The following is a 21,807-nucleotide window of genomic DNA, read 5'->3' as shown; positions in this document are numbered from 1 at the left end:
ATGAACCCTGACCTCTTGTGATTTTCTGTGTCTTTAGGTATGCAGCCAAAGACAAGAGGACACTCCAGGCTCATCACATAACCCACGTCCTGAATGCAGCAGATGGGAAGTTTAACGCGAACACTGTCTGTTGTACCATGCAGAAGGCTGTGTGTTGTACCATACAGAAGGCTGTCTGTTGTACCATACAGAAGGCTGTCTGTTGTACCATACAGACGGCTGTCTGTTGTACCATGCAGAAGGCTGTGTGTTGTACCATACAGACGGCTGTCTGTTGTACCATACAGAAGGCTGTCCTGTTGTACCATACAGACGGCTGTCTGTTGTACCATGCAGAAGGCTGTGTGTTGTACCATACAGACGGCTGTCTGTTGTACCATACAGAAGGCTGTCTGTTGTACCATACAGACGGCTGTCTGTTGTACCATACAGAAGGCTGTCTGTTGTACCATGCAGAAGGCTGTGTGTTGTACCATACAGACGGCTGTCTGTTGTACCATACAGAAGGCTGTCTGTTGTACCATGCAGAAGGCTGTGTGTTGTACCATACAGACGGCTGTCTGTTGTACCATACAGACGGCTGTCTGTTGTACCGTGCAGAAGGCTGTCTGTTGTACCGTGCAGAAGGCTGTCTGTTGTACCGTGCAGAAGGCTTTCTGTTGTACCATACAGAAGGCTGTCTGTTGTACCGTGCAGAAGGCTGTCTGTTGTACCATGCAGAAGGCTTTCTGTTGTACCATGCAGAAGGCTTTCTGTTGTACCATGCAGAAGGCTTTCTGTTGTACCGTGCAGAAGGCTGTCTGTTGTACCGTGCAGAAGGCTGTCTGTTGTACCATACAGAAGGCTGTCTGTTGTACCATGCAGAAGGCTGTCTGTTGTACCGTGCAGAAGGCTGTCTGTTGTACCATACAGAAGGCTGTCTGTTGTACCATGCAGAAGGCTTTCTGTTGTACCATACAGAAGGCTGTCTGTTGTACCATACAGAAGGCTGTCTGTTGTACCATACAGAAGGCTTTCTGTTTTAGTCTATACACTCTGTATAATTACCTCTAAATTTACCATTACATTGTTTGTGAATTAATTGTATATTCAAACATCATTCGTCTGTCAGTTCCAACAACATGCAGCAATCCTCCCTTCTATTCCATTAGCAGTTAAAATGCAAATCACAAAGCTGCTAAAACATAACATTAAGCTAATATCGTACCCCATAAGCCGGGGACCTTGGACAGGGCAATATCAAGCTAATATCGTACCCCACAGTGACCTCATAAGCCAGGGACCTTGGACAAGAAAATTGTTTTTAAATGGATTGCCCTGGTAATTTGTAAGCAACACTTTCATTGGACATGGAAATTACACAATTATGTTTGTGGCCTTGTGTTGTAACAGAGTTGCTACTTCCTGTCCCTGTTATGCAGAGTGATCCAATCACATGGCAGTAATTAGATGATGTCTGTGTCCCTGTAGTGTACTATGTAGGGAATAGGTTTATATTTGGGACGCATATGATGCCTCCCCTCCCCTCCTTCACATGCTGGCTGGCTGATCTGACTAGTGCTTCAGTGTGTATCGGGGCCTACAGTAATCCCTAGCAGAAACACAGGCTGGAAGACAGTTCAATTACCCGCTCCTATGGGCCCTAAACCCCAAAGTAGGATAAGGGAAATCACGGATTACCGTGTTGCAACATTGTTGAAAGAAAACTTTTGGGAGGAAAGCATTTTTGTATTTTTTTAAGTACTCCATTTTGATATTAAGCCTACAGGTCTGTAATTCAGAGTTTGACACAATATGAAATGAACAACAAGTAATCCATGCGCTGTTCTTCTACTACATAAATGGGATACTTTAAATGAAACCCCTGTTGCTAAGGATTTGGGTGAGTTGAGACATCACTTAGGTAGTGAATGAAATTACGTTAGATTTTTCAGAATTTACAGTGAAATTACTTACTTTACAAGCCCTTAACCAACAATGCAGTTAAGACAAAATACCTAAAAAATAAATAAATAAAAAGTAACAATGTAATTTTTTTTACCTATGTATTTAATTATTACACATGTAATGGAATTATCTTTGTACCTGTGTCGTCTTCTTCTAAATATAACTAAATGAGAGCTGACTAAGTACACCTACCTTTCTTCACTCCCCCAGGCCTGGCAGGTGTTGGTCCACTGCGCTGGGTCTGAGTCGCCCCTCCAGTCTGGTCCTGGCCTACCTGATGATCGATGAGGAACTGACCTCTGGTGGAGAGGATACCATCATGGCCACAAACAGGAAAATCTGTGCCGATGCTGGATTCCCTGGAGCAGCGTTGAGACCTGGACAGACATCTCCAATACCAGATGACAATGAGGACATCTATAGGCACTTTTGGACATACTATAGTCTGGTAATCTAGTAGGAGACAACTGTACTGTATACTCATACTGTAGTCTGGTAGGAGACAACTGTACTGTATACTCATACTGTAGACTGGTAATCTAGTAGGAGACAACTGTACTGTATACTCATACTGTAGACTGGTAATCTAGTAGGAGACAACTGTACTGTATACTCATACTGTAGACTGGTAATCTAGTAGGAGACAACTGTACTGTATACTCATACTGTAGACTGGTAATCTAGTAGGAGACAACTGTACTGTATACTCATACTGTAGACTGGTAATCTAGTAGGAGACAACTGTACTGTATACTCATACTGTAGACTGGTAATCTAGTAGGAGACAACTGTACTGTATACTCATACTGTAGACTGGTAATCTAGTAGGAGACAACTGTACTGTATACTCATACTGTAGACTGGTAATCTAGTAGGAGACAACTGTTCTGTATACTCATACTGTAGACTGGTAATCTAGTAGGAGACAACTGTACTGTATACTCATACTGTAGACTGGTAATCTAGTAGGAGACAACTGTTCTGTATACTCATACTGTAGATGGTTGAGCTGTTTTATTCTTCAGTGTAAAGACATTTTTCAGAAATAAATTAACACATTCAGCTTTTATAATTCAAAGACTTGTGTGAGATAACAGTTGTTTCACAATGAGAAGAAACATGTCCACATACAGACACAATGCACAAAACCATGGAAACATAAGTACTGAACACTCGTTAATTACCACCAACGCCCTTCTTTCTACAACAACCAACATTACAAATGACAGATTGCGAAGAGCACCAAGTTGCTAATGACGACATTCTGAAAAACATGTCCTCTAATTAGTTTCAATTAGCAGAATCACATCTGGAGGGGCACATTGGTGTTGTTCTGGTCTCTCTACCACCTGCTGTTAATGTGTTACAACAGCAGGTCCCTGGCCTCCAACACTGTTCTGCCATCAGAGAGAAACACAGCCCAGAACCACCCACCCTGCCTGGGCCAAGGGATTCTCAGCTTCTCCCCAACCCTGCATGTCTACGCCAACTGTACCCAGGGGCAGACTGGGATCAGAAATCGGCCCTGGCACTTTAACACATGGCCCCCTTTTGTTTTTATCCCTTGAGGCCGCGACACATTGAGGCTCCCGTTATTAACCAAATAATTATCATTTTGCAAAAACAACCCAAGTTTAACAGGGCTACCGGGCTAAAAATGGACCAGCCTATCTGGCATTTGCCCGAAATGCCAGATGGCCAGTCCATCAGACTGTACCATCTGAACACATCCTTATCTCTGGAAAGGATGGGGGGGGGGGGATAATGACTCATGGTATAAATGTGAAAGACTATTATTGCTGTATGTTATCTCTCTCTAATACAACAGCCCTAACATATATTATTCTGATTCTATCTTCGCTTGATAGAAATATATCTAGACAGACAGATGGAGGATAATAGAGAACAACATGTAGGCCACATCGATGTGTCTCTTCTGCACGTATACCTTTATTCAGAAATAGTATCAACACTTATTAAGTCACTTCATCTCTCAGAATAATGTGTCTTAAATAAATAAAAATTAAAAACCTGTTGAAATCTACACGAAAGCTGTTAAAACTGTAAATGTCTCACAGTAAAGAGGGATGATATACTATGACAGAAATATGGTTCAACTGTGGTTCAAAGGCTTGTATACAGGTGATCCAGAGCAAAAAACTGTGAAAAGCAATGCAATGGAGCCATCTTACGAGACACTAGCTCTCCAGAGCGTCGTACTGTGGAGAGAGAAACGCTCGTTGTACGTCACAGGTGACATGATTTCACCGTCAGAATGAATGATGTCACGGAGCATGAAGATCTGAAGACAGAAGAGGGAATTGGTGTAAAAAAAAAAAAAAAATGGAAATCTGACAGGTGTACAGTGCTTCATTTCAACTCGTTTCCACACCGCAATCATGATCCTTCATCTGTTCTTTGGCTGGCATTGAGGAGCCTTTAGAAGATCAGTGAGAACTCAAGCCCTGTACCAGTTTATACAGAGTATCATCCTTTCCCTATCTTAACACATTTCAATGATCTTTCATCCTAGAAATACACATCAAAAGTTACATATTTATTTGACAATATAACCTGTGAGATATACTGCTTCTATATAGAATGACGCACAGAGTCCCACGGCTTTAAGACTGTGAGATATACTGCTTCTATATAGAATGACGCACAGAGTCCCACGGCTTTAAGACTGTGAGATATACTGCTTCTATATAGAATGACGCACAAAGTCCCACGGCTTTAAGACTGTGAGATATACTGCTTCTATATAGAATGACGCACAGAGTCCCACGGCCCTTGCTTTAAGACTGTGAGATATACTGCTTCTATATAGAATGACGCACAGAGTCCCACGGCTTTAAGACTGTGAGATATACTGCTTCTATATAGAATGACGCACAGAGTCCCACGGCCCTTGCTTTAAGACTGTGAGATATACTGCTTCTATATAGAATGACGCACAGAGTCCCACGGCCCTTGCTTTAAGACTGTGAGATATACTGCTTCTATATAGAATGACGCACAGAGTCCCACGGCCCTTGCTTTAAGACTGTGAGATATACTGCTTCTATATAGAATGACGCACAGAGTCCCACGGCCCTTGCTTTAAGACTGTGAGATATACTGCTTCTATATAGAATGACGCACAGAGTCCCACGGCCCTTGCTTTAAGACTGTGAGATATACTGCTTCTATATAGAATGACGCACAGAGTCCCACGGCCCTTGCTTTAAGACTGTGAGATATACTGCTTCTATATAGAATGACGCACAGTGTCCCACGGCCCTTGCTTTAAGACTGTGAGATATACTGCTTCTATATAGAATGACGCACAGAGTCCCACGGCCCTTGCTTTAAGACTGTGAGATGTAAACTGACAGAATTCGAACAGACGCTTGGCATTCCCTACAGCCACCTGCATTGCTTGCTGTTTGGTGTTTTAGGCTGGGTTTCTGTACAGCACTTTGAGATATCAGCTGATGTACGAAGGGCTATATAAATAAATTTGATTTGATTTGATTTGATTCCCTGTTCACTGGAGTGCAATATGTCTTTTGGCGTGGCTAAGCACAGCACAGCACAGCACAGAGTACAGTTACCAGCTCTGTTCAGGACTTTATGTCACTTTTATTTAACTAGGCAAGTCAGTTAATTAAGAACAAATTCTTACTTACAATGACGGCCTAACCCCGGCAAAATCCTAACCCGGACGACGCTGGGTCAATTGTGCATCGCACTATGGGACTCCCAAGCGCGGCCGGTTGTGATACAGCCTGGAATCGAACCAGGGTCTGTAGTGACGCCTCTAGCACTGAGATGCAGTGCCTTAATGAAACCCCGCTGCCACTCACGGGTCCAGGATGGCATCGTAGTCCCCATATAGTGCATTCGTTTTAGACCAGGAATAGGGTGTAATTTGGGACTATTACTGAGGAGGTTTTTCCACTACAGCCACTAAGTTCAGGGGGCTTCCCTGCCTGCCACATACTAGTCCTAAATAAATCTCTTCCATTTGATGCCTGTCCTGTCACTGGCCAGTTATACAATCTGTGCCTCCCCCCCTGACCAACTCCACTCAGGCTCCCAGAATTAAAAGCACATTTTACTATTTGTTTTCTAGAACTGTTTGACAACATGTTGAACAGGACACACACGATTAGCTTCACTCGCTATTATACAGTGCCTTCGGAAAGTATTCAGACCCCTTGACTTTTTCCACATTTTCTTACATTACAGCTTTATTCTACAATTTATTAATTCCCCCCCCCCCTCGCCTCATCACCCCCCCTCATCAAACCTACACACAATACCCCATAATGACAAAGCAAAAACAGTTTAGAATTTTTTGCTAATTTATTACATGGAACACATTGCAACGAAGAATCACATACGTTTGCACATTTTTTTTAATTATCAAATATTTTGTGTTTTGGAATGTGTCTACCACATCAAGGATGTCATTGTGGAAATATGTCATTCCACTTCTCTATTTTAATTACGTCCCTTTTAGATTTCAGTCTTTTCCATTCTTTGATTAATTCATTCCCATCCCCCCAAAAATTATTATCACCGTCTGTAGGATTAATTTATAAAGTCGCATTATTTACCTAGCTTGAGTGCCAGTCTGTTTGCGTTGTCATACCAACTCCTTGTCACTCATTGTAATTCAAAATGTTTTGGCTTGACAATTCCATAAGGAGTTGACAAGAGAGGACAGACTGGTACCCAGTTTATTATTGACTTTCTGTTCCTGGTAAACATGTGCACAGTATTATATCTGGGTATTACTGTAATACATAACAGTTACCTACTGTCTGATGTGTTAGACTCCCACCTGAAGTCACTGTACATCTTTAGCCTGGGATTTGTTCCGGGAAACCTCAGACAATAACAGTGGGTTACTCACGCCGACTCGGTGAGTGAGTTTATTAGGAAGTGCATTGGAGATGTTGTACTCACTGTGACTATTAAAACCTTCCCTAACCAGAAACCGTGGCTTGATGGCAGCATTTGCGCAAAACTGAAAGCACTGCATTAAATTATGTCAAGGCGACTGGAAACATGACCGAATACAAACAGTGCAGCTATTCCCTCTGCAAGGCAATCAAACAAGCAAAGCATCAGTACAGAGACAAAGTAGAATGGTTCAAACATTCAACGGTTCAAACACAAGATGAATGTGGCAGGGTAGAATCACAGATTACAAAAAGAAAACCAGCCCTGTCGCGGACATCGATGTCTTGCTCCCAGACAAATTAAACAACTTCTTTGCGCGCTTCGAGGACAATACAGTGCCACCGACACGGGCTGCTACCAAAAACTGTGGGCTCTCCTTCTCCATGGCCAAAGTGAGTAAAACATTTAAATGTGTTAACCTTCGCAAGGCTGCTGGCCCAGATGGCATCCCCAGCCGCGTCTTCAGAGCATGTGCAGACCAGCTGGATGGTATGTTTACGGACATATTCAATCAATCCCTATCCCAGGGTCGTGACGTTGTATTAGTTAATGTGACGACTGTTGTTCATCGAATGATTAAAGTTTCTAATTGCGTGGTTAACTGAATCAAGCAATTATTAACTCATTAACCTGGGGCACCATGGGAAAACTAGTTTTTATTGAGTTTTTATTTCCCAAATGAACTCAAAGAATATCAGAATATCGATTTTACAACAGCCGCTAATTCACCAGTTGCCTCTACCAATCTCGTTCTGAACGTCGTATAGCCCGTGAATCTGCACGGACCCGGGTCTCACCAATGAGTTCGTACCACACCAATCTTAGTTGAATATTTATTTACTAAAAAGCTAAAATTATGATAAAAGATACACATAGACAAAACACATTATAGGCAATTGATTAGAACTTAGTATAACGGGCCAATACACGATGGCGCGTTACCCACAACGGGGATTTCAAAAGAGAGAGAAAAAATAAAGTACACAAGAGAAATATACATTTGGGTGAATTTGTCAGCTATGCTATTCTAACCCTAGCCTTCCCCCAAACTGCCGCTCTTATGGGTCAGAATATAATGATGTAATTACGTGGGGATGATCTCTGAGGATTCTCTGCGTGGACCGTTTAGGGGAACGTTCAGGCTGCTCGATGACGCACCTCTCCGGCGCACCTCTCTGATCGTCCTCCCGATGTCAGTGTACTTTTGGCTTAGGAGTCTGTTCCCGCACCCTTTGCTCTGGAAGGGGTCTTCTGAGGACAGACAGCTCTGTAGCTCAGAGCTCACAGCGTTGGAATGAAACAGTGTAGATACCACGAGATGGAGGCTAGGTGGTTCAACTTGAATTCACCCGCTTAGACACAGCTACTCATCCGTAGCTTGGGTAGAAAAATATTTGTCTTCAAACTTGCGTTGCGTTTTGGGTTCGTTGACTTTTTAGACCTTGGCTGCAGCTTGGGTATCGTAGTCTTCTCTGGAAATTCTTTACTCACAGGTTTTACACCCTTGGGTCAGAAGTGGGTGTAACCGCCTTTAGGGCAATTCTCTGGGCGTACCAAGTTATGAGGGCATTTTTGACTCAATTTTAGACAACTAATTTAACATTTCATCTTCCCCAAAACATTCTCTTTGATTTGGACATTTTCCACACAACGTACAATGTATAAACATCAAACATATACTAGGAAAACTCTTCACATTACAATGTTTTCGTAATAACTTCTATTAACCTTTTAATAACAAAACAAAAATGACAAACATTTTCATATTCCATCTATCGTCATGACCACCATTGTGGCTGACGAAAACCATTGTTCCAAAGTCCCTTTATTTCATGTTTAATGTTCTGAGGCTGGGTCTCCATAGTAACAGGACAAAGGAATTTGTCTGTGGCCTGAGATTTACCAGGGGCGTGAGGGGTCATAAAACCCCCACATCTTCAGACCCCTAGATCTCTCCTCCTCTGTTGGGGTTGAGAGATAATCTGTAGGGTTGTGGTCTCCTGTAACCTGACCTGGTCAGGACAGTCATGACACCAGTCTGTTGTCCCCACATGCTTGAAGATGGCCACCATTGGTTCTGTTCCCAAGAAAGCTAAGGTAACTGAACTAAATGACTACCGCCCCATAGCACTCACTTCTGTCATCATGAAGTGCTTTGAGAGACTAGTCAAGGATCATATCACCTCCACACTACCTGATAACATAGACCCACTCCAATTTGCTTACCGACCCAATTGGCCCACAGACGATGCAATCACCATCACACTGCACAATCCCATCTGGACAAGAAGAATACCTATTTAAGAATGCTGTTCATTGACTACAGCTCAGCATTCAACACAACAGTACCTTCCAAACTCATCATTAAGCTTGAGACCCCGGGTCTCGACCCCGCCCTATGCAACTGGGTCCTGGACTTTCTGACGGGCCACCCCCAGGTGGTGTAGGCAGAAAACATCTCCACCCCGCTGATCCTCAACACTGGGGCCCCACAAGGGTGCATTCTCAGCCCACTCCTTTACTCCCTGTTCACCTATGACTGCGTGGCCATGCACGTCTCCAACTCAATCATCAAGTTTGCAGACAACACTACAGTGGTAGGCTTGATTACCAACAACGACGAGACAGCCTACAGGGAGGAGGTGAGGGCCCTCGGAGTGTGCTGTCAGGAAAATAACCTCACACTCAACGTCAACAAAACAAAGATGATCGTGGACTTCAGGAAACAGCAGAGGGACCACCCCCCTATCCAAATCGACGGGACAGTAGTGGAGAAGGCAGAGAGTTTTAAGTACCTAGGCGTACACATCACGGACACACTGAAATGGTCCACCCGCACAGACAGCGTGGTGAAGAAGGCGCAACAGCACCTCTTCAACCTCAGGAGGCTGAAGAAATTTGGCTTGTCACCTAAAACCCACAAACTTTTACCGATGCACAATCGAGAGCATCCTGTCGGGCCGTATCACCACCTGGTACGGCAACTGCACCGCCCTCAACCGCAAAGCGCTCAACCGCAAAGTGCAAACATTTCGCTACATTCGCATTAACATCTGCTAACCATGTGTATGTGTCCAATACAATTTGATTTGGTCCTGGGTCTGGGTTTGTGCTCTTGCCAATTTCAAAACATTTGGCATGACAATAAGTAACAATGAGTTGGCATGAGAGCACAAACAGACTGGCTCTCAGGTTAGTAAATCCTAATTTTGACAAGAGCCAAAGACAAAATGAAAAGTTGGGCATCCTGAACACAGCAAAGGGGACGCAGAACAACGTGGACACCGGAGTGGTCTACTGTGGGTCTACTGTGGGTCTACTGTCGGGTCTACTGTCGGGTCTGTCGGTCTACTGTCGGTCTACTGTGGGTCTACTGTCGGTCTACTGTGGGTCTACTGTGGGTCTACTGTGGGTCTACTGTGGGTCTACTGTCGGGTCTACTGTCGGGTCTGTCGGTCTACTGTGGGTCTACTGTCGGTCTCCTGTGGGTCTACTGTCGGGTCGTGGCAGAGGATTCTCCACCTTTTGACCTTAGCCAGTACTTCTCCGCAGCACAGTTCATCAACCAAAACTTCAGTTTACCTTTGCTTTAGACATTTGATTAGACATGTTAATTGTTTAAAAAGGCTTTATAAATCATTGTTATAAATACTTATGAACTGTAATGTTTACAAATTAAACTTATTTATGAATACTTTTATATATATTTTTTTCTTATTTATTAAAGTGACTATACAGTGGTAGCTTACCATGTCTCCTTATAACAAGGTTCCTCTGCAGAACAGAGCTGCTCCTGTAGTTCATCTGTACCACCTGTATTGTTATTCTCTGCAGAACAGAGCTGCTCCTGTAGTTCTTCTCCTAATAACAAACACCTTAATGTCTTGTCTTTCTTCTCCGCGTATTAGAAGACTATTCCTATTATTCTGTATCTCCAGATAAGCTCCATGTCCACTGTGTGATGGGGAACAACACAGCATCCTCGACTGGAGCTTCCCGAAACAGCTTAGACAGCTGGACACCTACCTCTTAGAACAGAGAAACAGGTGAAAAGGAGAAAGAAGAAAAGACGAGGAGAAATAGGAGGTGGAAAATAATGATAAATGTGATCGATGTATTGAGAAAAGGAAACACTTAAATTTGGATCATTTAGTTCCACAAGAAACGAAAATATAAAAAAGTATTTCAAGTAGGTTTCCTAGAACTTCAAAAATACCGCCAGACAGTCTATAGAGTACTGTTCTAGAGTAGAGTACTGTTAGAGTAGAGTACTGTTATAGAGTAGAGTACTGTTCTAGAGTACTGTTGTAGAGTACTGTTCTAGAGTAGAGTACTGTTATAGAGTAGAGTACTGTTGTAGAGTACTATTATAGAGTAGAGTACTGTTATAGAGTAGAGTACTGTTGTAGAGTACTATTATAGAGTAGAGTACTGTTCTAGAGTAGAGTACTGTTCTAGAGTAGAGTACTGTTCTAGAGTAGAGTACTGTTCTAGAGTAGAGTACTATTATAGAGTAGAGTACTGTTCTAGAGTAGAGTACTGTTATAGAGTAGAGTACTGTTGTAGAGTACTGTTCTAGAGTAGAGTACTGTTCTAGAGTAGAGTACTTATATATATGTTTTAGTAGAGTACTGTCGTAGAGTATTTATATTTTTTTGTAGAGTACCGTTGTAGAGTAGAGTACTTTTTTTTTTTGTTTAGTACTATTGTAGAGTACTGTTGTAGAGTACTTAAATATATATATATTCTAGTAGAGTACTATTGTAGAGTACTTTTGTATATTTCTTTTGTAGAGTACTATTGTAGAGTACTGCTGTAGAGTACTTATATATATATATTTGTAGTAACTCTATTGTAGAGTACTGTTGTAGAGTACTTTTAATAGAGTATGATTGTAGAATACTTATATTTTTTATTAGGGTACTATTGTAAAGTACTTTTGTATATTTATTTTGTAGAGTACTATTGTAGAGTACTGCTGTAGAGTACTTATATATATATTTGTAGTAACTCTATTGTAGAGTATTGTAGAATACTCATATATACATTTTTTAGTAGAGTACTTTTGTAGAGTAGAGCAGGGGTTCTATACCATTCCAGCATTGGGGAACATCCCGCATGCACACGCCTCGTCTATTTCTATGGGCACAAGCACTGTTCATGACCTGACCCCCCCCCCCCCCGCCGACCCACGGGGCACCCCCCACAGTTTGGAGAGTACCGTAGTAGAATCATGTACTCCAATTGTACTCTAAATGTAAGATTTTAACTAAATGCTATAGTTTTATTGGGGAAAAAATAGGATATTGCCTTAGCTTACACTTCTGTCTTTGTACATTTTGAACTTCAAAACTGCCAATTAATTAGAAGTTCAGTCAGTTGGAAGTCAAAGGAGCAGAATCGTGTGCATGGTCAATCATCATTTATTTTATGCTACAATGTACAGCTTTTATAAGTGACTGCCAATGGAGAAAAGTCATAAATACAAGACTGTCATTCTGTCCAATTGTTTGTGCACATAGCCAGGTCTCCCCCTGTGACTGTCCCTACCAGCCATTCTGTACAGGTACAAAGGCTACAAAAGAGCAATATTAACAAAAACACAAGTACAAGTGGCTTTTTACATGCAATCTGTTAGCTTAGTTTGGTATATTTACATCCTCTCTTCTCCTACACAAAATATAAATCCAACATTTTATCAAGATAGAAAACAAATCTACAGATGGAATGAAAATGTAACTTTTTTTTAAAGAAATTGTAAAATATAAACTTTGGACTAAATTTATATTTCTTTATTATAATCATTTTTCAACACTTTTCGACATTGGTACACCTCTGAAATTTAAAAACAAGATCAGAGTGAGGGGTGCAATATGCTTATTTATCTTGCCAGAAGTCTCCTGTGTTATAAAACAGAACGCTGCCTCAAAGATCTGTTAGAAAAGGCTTCAGAAGTATACATACATGGTAATAAAACCTCTCAACCGTTACAGAACAACAGGATTAAAGAAGTTGACACCTTTTTTTTTTTTTACAGTATTATTAGAATTAACAAAATATAGTTTCATCTTTCTCCCCCGCTTTGTAAGCGAGGTGAACCTAACAAAAGGCCAAAATGTCTTTAAAATGTCTTGCTATTAAAGCACAACACTGTTACTAATGGAGACCGAAGACCGATGCATGCTAATTGTCACTTTACAAAATAACTACAATAATTTAAATATACAAAGGTATGAGTATAGTACAAACTAATTGTCAGCACTGTTAGACAGGTACACTGAACAGGTTCTAGGAATATCCACTTGTTTAAGTCTGTTTGTAGCAGGCACATTAGATGGCTTCGTTTTGAGGCTGCTACATAACTACACTCACGCTCTCCCTCCAGGTGATGAAATCTCTCGCCCGTCTCCCCTCCGGCCCCCTACCCTGCCTGCCCTACGGACTGATCAGGGAAACTAATACTAATTAAATAAATGTTCATCTTTTATGACGTAAGGCTTCCCATCTGTTAGGAACAAAAATACTTTGACATAGATAGATAGTAGCTTTTTGTAGAAAGTTTGCTTGTTGATCAAACTTGATGCATTCTTTCCAAGTGCTGGTTTTTAAGTAACTATTAATAAAATTACAACAAACAAACATTATCAACAACCAAAAAGGGCAAATGTGTGCATCAGGGACTAATAGTAATAATAATTAATAATGCACATTTGTGTGATTTAAACATCCAGTCAGATTGATTCAGTCTGTCGGTAGTTATCGTTTCGTTAACTGTTAGTTAACTGTTATGTTAGTAACCGTGGGTTACCGTCTGACGAAAGGCCCTTTCAGTGTCTGCTTGGACATAGGTCCGGCGTTGGTCATGTATCCATGGTGACCAGCTGAAGAGAACCTCATGTTGCCGTGGGGCGGAGCCTGCATGGGTTGTTGGGGGTATGGTTGGGTTCCCATCATGCCCATCTGCATAGAGGCGTACTGGGACCCGGGCGACTGGTTCATGTAGGCTGCAGCCATCTGTTGACTCGACATCTGGCTGCCGGGGTAACCACCGTTGACGCGATAGCCATTCATGGCGTGGTTGATGGCGGCGGCAGTGGGCATGTTCACAGCGTGGTTGTAGGAGGCTGGCATGATGTTGACCGTGCCCAAGTTTATGCCCCTGGGCATGGCAGCAAGTGCCCGGGATGAGGGGGCCTGCATGGAGACTGTCTGGGGGGCCCCGTGGGCATGGCTGTACATCTGCTGCTGGTGGGCGGAGTGACCAGGGGCCGCTGACTTGGAGCGCATGGAGATGTGTGTGGGGCCCTTGTGTCCCCCGGAGGCCATCTGAGCCTGTAGAGTCCTCTGGGAGGGGGTGATGTTGGGGATACCCATGGCGTTGCGTTGCAGCATCATCTGAGGGGAGCTAAGGGGGTGGGAGGAGGGCGGAGGGGGTGTCATGGTGGCCTGTACTTGGACCTGGGAGGCCCCAGGGTGAGGAGTGACCCCATGGGGAACATGGGGATGTGGGGACTGGGATAGAGACACCAGGCCAGAGTGCTGAGAGTGCGATGACAGGGAGGCACTGTTTGTATAGGATGTGATGGTGTGGGGGTGGGAGGCTGAGTGGGGGTGGGAGGCTGAGTGGGGGTGGGAGGCTGAGTGGGGGTGGGAGGCTGAGTGGAGGTGGGAGGCTGAGTGGAGGTGGGAGGCTGAGTGGGGGTGGGAGGCTGAGTGGGGGTGGGAGGCTGAGTGGAGGTGGGAGGCTGAGTGGAGGTGGGAGGCTGAGTGGAGGTGGGAAGCTGAGTGGGGGTGGGAGGCTGAGTGGGAGTGGGAGGCTGAGTGGGAGTGGGAGGCTGAGTGGGGGTGGGAGGCTGAGTGGGGATGGGGGTGGGGGGCTGAGTGGGGATGGGAGGCTGAATGAGGGTGGTTGAAAGGCAGCGAATGAGGGTGGTCGATCAGGGTGTTGGTCAACTGTTGTAATTTGGCTAGGCTGAAGGTGGCCGAGGGCTGGGAGTAATGACCGCTGCTATAGCCCTCCTGGTTCATCCTGTCGTAGAAGCTGCTCAGGTTGGAGCTGCCTGAATCTGGGTTGTCAGCTAGCTGCATGGGCACTGTGAAGTTGGTGGGAATGACACACTGTGCCATGGTCTGCTGTTGACAGTGGCTGTGCTGGCTGGTGCCGTGTTGAGTGTGAAGGGTGTGTTGACCGTGCTGGCTGAGCTGATTGTGTCGTACACTATGTAGCTGGCTGTGTGCAGGGTGTGTGTATGGGTTGTGTTGCGTTAGCTGGCTGTGTTGATTGTGTGGCGCACCGTGAGGCAGACTGTGTGGAGTGATTGTGTGCCTAGTATGGCCATAGGGGTTGTGTGGGATTGTATGACTGTGACTGTGTTGGCTGTGATTGTGTTGGCTGTGACTCGGTGGTCTCTCCACCACTCCCACACAGCCCTGTGGTGACTTGACGTTGCAGTGCTGCGGGGAGCTCAGGTTATTCTGCTGAATCATACCACAGCTGCCAGGGTTGACGGCACAGCTGCTCTGCGCCAGGCCGCTAGGGGGGAGGGGCCCGTAGGAGCAGCTGTTCTGAGAGGGACCCCCGGCCCCACCGCAGATGCTGCCCCCCAGAGTGGAGTCATAGGAGCTGGGGTTCTCGTAGTTCTCTGTGGTGCTCTCGATGGAGCCCAGGTCACTGAAGCCGCTGTCCACCACCTGCTGGGACGAGTGGTCTGACACTGACGGCACATCCATCATGGGGCTGGCTGCCATGTTGTGGAGGGAGGAGGGGACAGAGATGGAGGCGTGGTCTGGGCTAATCTGGGTGTAGCCTCCACTACTCTCCAGGATGGACACAGCCGGAACACTGCCTCCACTACTCTCCAGGATGGACACAGCCGGAAGGCTGCCTCCACTACTCTCCAGGATGGACACAGCCGGAAGGCTGCCTCCACTACTCTCCAGGATGGACACAGCCGGAAGGCTGCCTCCACTACTCTCCAGGATGGACACAGCCGGAAGGCTGCCTCCACTACTCTCCAGGATGGACACAGCCGGAAGGCTGCCTCCACTACTCTCCAGGATGGACACAGCCGGAACACTGCCTCCACTACTCTCCAGGATGGACACAGTCGGACTGCTGACGGAGCGCACTGACTGGCTGGGGTGTGAGTGGGCCGAGGACAGGGGGCTGCTGTGGTCAGACTGGGGGCAGCCTTCGTCCAGCGAAGTTAGGGTGTGAGGGGGACTCTGGGGGGTCATGTGGTGGGTGTAAGTCTGCAGGCTCCGGCATGCCTCCTGGGTCTCTCTCTCCACACAGTCCTGGTGGAACACAGAGCTGACGCTATCTGTCTCTGGGTCGCGCTCCGTCTCCTGGGTGAGGCTCTGTACGGCCTGGGCCGTCTCCTGGTCCACATCAGGCTCAGGGTACACCGGGGGATCCATCTCCTCTCTGTTCTCCTCTCTGTCTCTTAGTACGACAGCAGGACTCAGCGCTCCAAGCGTCTCTCTAGCGTTCTGTGTCTGCTGTGGCTGGTGAGGAGCCTCCTGACTGCTGCTCTCTGAGTCAACAGGGTGGTCAGAGACAACAGCTACTGCTGCGGATGTTGTAGGTGCCTGTTCCTGGATATGTTTGCTTCTCTCTTCTCCGGTGTTGGCAGGCTGCTCGCACCTATAAGCCACGACTATGGACTCCTCCTCCTGACATTGTTCAGAATCCTCACGGTTCAGATGGAGAAAAGCCGCTGTGATGTAGGACTGGGCTTTAGGAGGCTCTTTACAAGGTCCTGGCTCCAGCTGCTGCACGTCTCCGTGTTTCTCTAGCTCTGTTGTCGACTCAATGTGACTTTCGTCTTCATCGTCCGCATCCAGGTGCGTGGCCTCTTCCTCCTCAGCTGATTGTTCAGTGCTGTGTTTCAGCTCTTTGGGTGGAGACAGAGAGGGGAATGGAGAGGCCCCGTGCTCCTTGTCCTGTGGGTCATCCTCAGGTGGCTCTGACACCTCCTGACTGTTGTCACGACTGGGGGAGCAGGCGGGGGAGCAGACGGGGGAGTAGGCGGGGGAGCAGGCGGGGGAGCTAGCTCTAGAGGCTATAGGGGAGGCTACCAGAGAGCAGGCCATGGGAGAAGTCACAGGAGACAACCCAGGGGAGTGCTCATCCTCCATGGGACTTTGGGGCTCTGAAGGCTCCAGGGCTAGCTTCTTGTTCATCTCCCGGCTGGCCAGGCCTCTGCCGGGCTCTAACCCTGCCTCCGTGATGGGAGAGGCCTGGTCCAGCTCCTCCTTTGGCTCTTCGGCCTGGATGTGGGGCTCCTCGGCCTCCAGCGGCGTCTCCGGGGGTGTGTACAGGTTCAGCTTGAATCCCATCTTCCTCTCCTTCTTCAGACGCCATTTTGGAGGCCCCCGTTTCACTCCTTTGGGCCAGCCCTTCTTGCGCTTTACTGTTCGAGGTCTGCCCGGTTTCTTCACTAGCACACCGGCCCCTAGAAGGTAGAAAGAGAAAACGTCATTAGTGATGAGAAAATTGGTGTTGTGTGAATTATGTTGACATTTTAAAATGTACACGGTCAGTATACACAGTAATACAGCTTTACAAAAACATCTGAAAGATGTAGTTACCTTCGTTCCAGTGATTGTCTCTGTTTTTCTCTAGCCGTGGACGACCTCTGCGTCTCTTTACTGGTTTCCTAAGCAGCTCCTCCTCCGTCTCTCCCACCCTGCAGGTCCTCTCCAACAGGGGCCTCTCATCCGACGAGTTGGCAAACGGTTCCTTCAGAACCTCCGTCGTCTCCGAGATGGTCTCAGTTGTCACACTGCTACTTATCCCTCTCCTCTCCTGACCTCTCTTCTTGAGGACCAGAGCTCTCTCATCTCTCTGGAACACACAGATCAAACGTCAAATACAACCTTTCCTGGACAAAAATTCATCCTAGGAATGGACTGAAAAAAGTACTTTCTGAGCACAACTGCTCTCCAACATAACTTCCTCTAAACTCTTTCTGAAATTTACTAGCTACAGAGAGGACAATACTAAAGACTCTGGTTAAATGTCTGAAGTGAGAACCTCATCCTAAATTCTTGTTCTGAATGCAATATGCTCCAAGCACACGATGTGAGCCTCAACGCTTGAGCAACTCTTTCCCACAGATGAAGGCTGCCTGGTTGAGAACCCCAAATGAGACCGGCAGAGTTAACTCGGATCACAGGCATCTTTCTACATATCATCTCGTTTTCCACTAACTGAGTATCACAACAGACCAACCCTGGTCCTCCAGTACCCCCTCAACAGACCAACCCTGGTCCTCCAGTACCCCCGACAGTATCACCAGCATGGCATATTTTTTTTCTTCATTGGAGTGATTAAACCCAGGGAAGAGTATGAAACCAATCCTGTAACCAATTCATTAGTTAACGGCAACAATCATTAGCAGGAAGTCTTATCTGTATGTCCATATTATTGCTGTGTGAAATAGAGAGGTTTCCTAACTTCTAGATCAGTGTTTCCCAACCCTGGTCCTCCAGTACACACTCGACAGACCAACCCGGGTCCTGCAGTACACCCTCAACAGACCAACCCTGGTCCTCCAGTACCCCCTCAACAGACCAACCCTGGTCCTCCAGTACCCCCTCAACAGACCAACCCTGGTCCTCCAGTACCCCCCCCCCCGACAGACCAACCCTGGTCCTCCAGTACCCCCCCCGACAGACCAACCCTGGTCCTCCAGTACCCCCCCCGACAGACCAGCCCTGGTCCTCCAGTACCCCCCCCCGACAGACCAACCCTGGTCCTCCAGTACCCCCCCCGACAGACCAACCCTGGTCCTCCAGTACCCCCCCCGACAGACCAACCCTGGTCCTCCAGTACCCCTTCAACAGACCAACCCTGGTCCTCCAGTACCCCCCCCCCCCACAACAGACCAACCCTGGTCCTCCAGTACCCCCCCCCCCCCCCACAACAGACCAACCCTGGTCCTTCCAGTACCCCCCCCCCCCCAACAGACCAACCCTTGCCCTACAGTACCACCCCCCCCCCCCCCCCCCCCCAACAGACCAACCCTGGTCCTCCAGTACCCCTCAACAGACCAACCCTGGTCCTCCAGTACCCCCTCGACAGACCAACCCTGACAATAGAACAAGGTTCAGTCTGGCTGCCATGACCACTGACAATAGAACAAGGTTCAGTCTGTCTGCCTTAGACTTGACCACTGACAATAGAACAAGGTTCAGTCTGTCTGCCTTAGACTTGACCACTGACAATAGAACAAGGTTCAGTCTGTCTGCCTTAGACTTGACCACTGACAATAGAACAAGGTTCAGTCTGTCTGCCTTAGACTTGACCACTGACAATAGAACAAGGTTCAGTCTGTCTGCCTTAGACTTGACCACTGACAATAGAACAAGGTTCAGTCTGTCTGCCTTAGACTTGACCACTGACAATAGAACAAGGTTCAGTCTGTCTGCCTTAGACTTGACCACTGACAATAGAACAAGGTTCAGTCTGTCTGCCTTAGACTTGACCACTGACAATAGAACAAGGTTCAGTCTGTCTGCCTTAGACTTGACCACTGACAATAGAACAAGGTTCAGTCTGTCTGCCTTAGACTTGACCACTGACAATAGAACAAGGTTCAGTCTGTCTGCCTTAGACTTGACCACTGACAATAGAACAAGGTTCAGTCTGTCTGCCTTAGACTTGACCACTGACAATAGAACAAGGTTCAGTCTGTCTGCCTTAGACTTGACCACTGACAATAGAACAAGGTTCAGTCTGTCTGCCTTAGACTTGACCACTGACAATAGAACAAGGTTCAGTCTGTCTGCCTTAGACTTGACCACTGACAATAGAACAAGGTTCAGTCTGTCTGCCTTAGACTTGACCACTGACAATAGAACAAGGTTCAGTCTGTCTGCCTTAGACTTGACCACTGACAATAGAACAAGGTTCAGTCTGTCTGCCTTAGACTTGACCACTGACAATAGAACAAGGTTCAGTCTGTCTGCCTTAGACTTGACCACTGACAATAGAACAAGGTTCAGTCTGTCTGCCTTAGACTTGACCACTGACAATAGAACAAGGTTCAGTCTGTCTGCCTTAGACTTGACCACTGACAATAGAACAAGGTTCAGTCTGTCTGCCTTAGACTTGACCACTGACAATAGAACAAGGTTCAGTCTGTCTGCCTTAGACTTGACCACTGACAATAGAACAAGGTTCAGTCTGTCTGCCTTAGACTTGACCACTGACAATAGAACAAGGTTCAGTCTGTCTGCCTTAGACTTGACCACTGACAATAGAACAAGGTTCAGTCTGTCTGCCTTAGACTTGACCACTGACAATAGAACAAGGTTCAGTCTGTCTGCCTTAGACTTGACCACTGACAATAGAACAAGGTTCAGTCTGTCTGCCTTAGACTTGACCACTGACAATAGAACAAGGTTCAGTCTGTCTGCCTTAGACTTGAAATGCTGAGCAGGACAGATTTTTTATTTAAAAAATTTATTCAGGCACTTAAAGAGAAAATCCCTGGTCTTCCCTATTGCATCTGATCTGGCAGACTCACTAAACACAAATTATTTGTTTGTAAATTATGTCTCAGTGTTGGAGACAAGAAACAAGAAAATTGTGCCGTCTGGTTTGCTTAATATAAGGAATTTGACATGATTTATACTTTTACTTTTGTATATTAAGTATATTTAAAACCAAATACTTTTAGACTTTTACTCCAGTAGTATTTTACTGGGTGACTTTCACTTTTACTTGAGTCATTTTCTATTAAGGTAATCTTTACTTTTACTCAAGTATGGCAATTGGGCACTTTTTCCATCACTGACAATAGAACAAGGTTCCGTTTGTATGAATGCTAGACAACAGTCTCCACAGCACCAGAGAAATCTGGTTATCTACTGTTTATCTGCTGTACTGTCAGGCCCAAAAAGAGGCTCAACATTTCACTGCAGTCAAGAGGATTCACCACATCCCTCTCTCTTAGTTTGTAGACAACACATCTTAACATACTAAGTCACAATATATAATGATTGAAAACAAATTAATTTATGAAACTATTGCATAACATCCCATTCATTTCCTTTGTATTTACATCCCTATGTAAAGACTACAATCAGCCAATCCTACGGGACAACAGCAGTCACCTGACCCTGCAATTGCAGCAATGTGACAAACAACACATTTCTCGTGGTTACCTTTCTCTTGACTCCAAGTACGGTGTGGGCCTTTGCTAGGATGGGTAGCGACCAATCAAAACCATCCTCATCGTCCTCACTGCACTCCTCAGAGACGCGCAAGCCTTGTTCTCCGGTGGCGGCGCGACGCTGGTAGGTTCTGTAGGGCTTCTTACTGTAGACCTTAGTGGGAGGACGAGGGTGAGTCATCAGGTAGACCACCTCTCTCTCCTCCTTCTCCCAACAACTAGCCTGCTCCTTAAGTCGCTCAGCCTGAAATTAACACCCAGATCAACAGACATTATTACCATCTCGGAGAAACACACAGGCAGGCAGAGACTCAACATCCTCATCCGTAAGGGTAAACAGACACGCGTACGGAAGTAAGTCTGCCTTAGACTTGACCACTGACAATAGAACAAGGTTCAGTCTGTCTACATGACTGTTGCACAACAGTCTCCACAGCACATGATTAGTTGATTATTTGACACACACACACACACACACACACACACACACACACACACACACACACACACACACACACACACACACACACACACGTTTGAATGTGTCAAGAACTGCAACGCTGCTGGTTTTTCACACTCAACAGCTTCCCGTGTGTATCAAGAATGGTCCACCACCCAAAGGACATTCAACCAACTTGACACAACTGTGGGAAGCATTGGAGCAAAATGGGCCAGCGTCCCTGTGGAACGCTTTTGAAAGTTTGTAGAGTCCATGCCCCGACGA

General features: G+C 45.8%; 1 protein-coding gene across 9 annotated transcripts in view; it reads right to left on the bottom strand.

Moving 5' to 3' along the window:
• Nucleotides 1-12,307: 12,307 nt before the first annotated feature.
• LOC109869887 (histone acetyltransferase KAT6B) overlaps nucleotides 12,308-21,807 on the bottom strand; it is a 101,072-nt gene continuing 91,572 nt past the window's right edge. For 8 of the 9 annotated variants that reach the window (XM_031804659.1, XM_031804661.1, XM_031804657.1 and 5 more), the window contains 3 exons: nucleotides 21,076-21,327; nucleotides 17,494-17,749; nucleotides 12,308-17,357 (listed from right to left, as the gene is read on the bottom strand). In XM_031804659.1, the coding sequence (XP_031660519.1) occupies nucleotides 13,705-17,357; nucleotides 17,494-17,749; nucleotides 21,076-21,327 (4,161 nt within the window). In that variant the 3' untranslated portion in view covers nucleotides 12,308-13,704. The remainder of the gene's footprint in view (nucleotides 17,358-17,493; nucleotides 17,750-21,075; nucleotides 21,328-21,807) is intronic. The other variant, XM_031804662.1, reaches the window with a different exon arrangement.

The sequence above is a fragment of the Oncorhynchus kisutch genome, linkage group LG25, assembly GCF_002021735.2.
Source record: "Oncorhynchus kisutch isolate 150728-3 linkage group LG25, Okis_V2, whole genome shotgun sequence".
Classification (NCBI taxonomy): Eukaryota; Metazoa; Chordata; class Actinopteri; order Salmoniformes; family Salmonidae; genus Oncorhynchus; species Oncorhynchus kisutch.
This window is presented reverse-complemented; position numbering and strand designations above follow the sequence as displayed.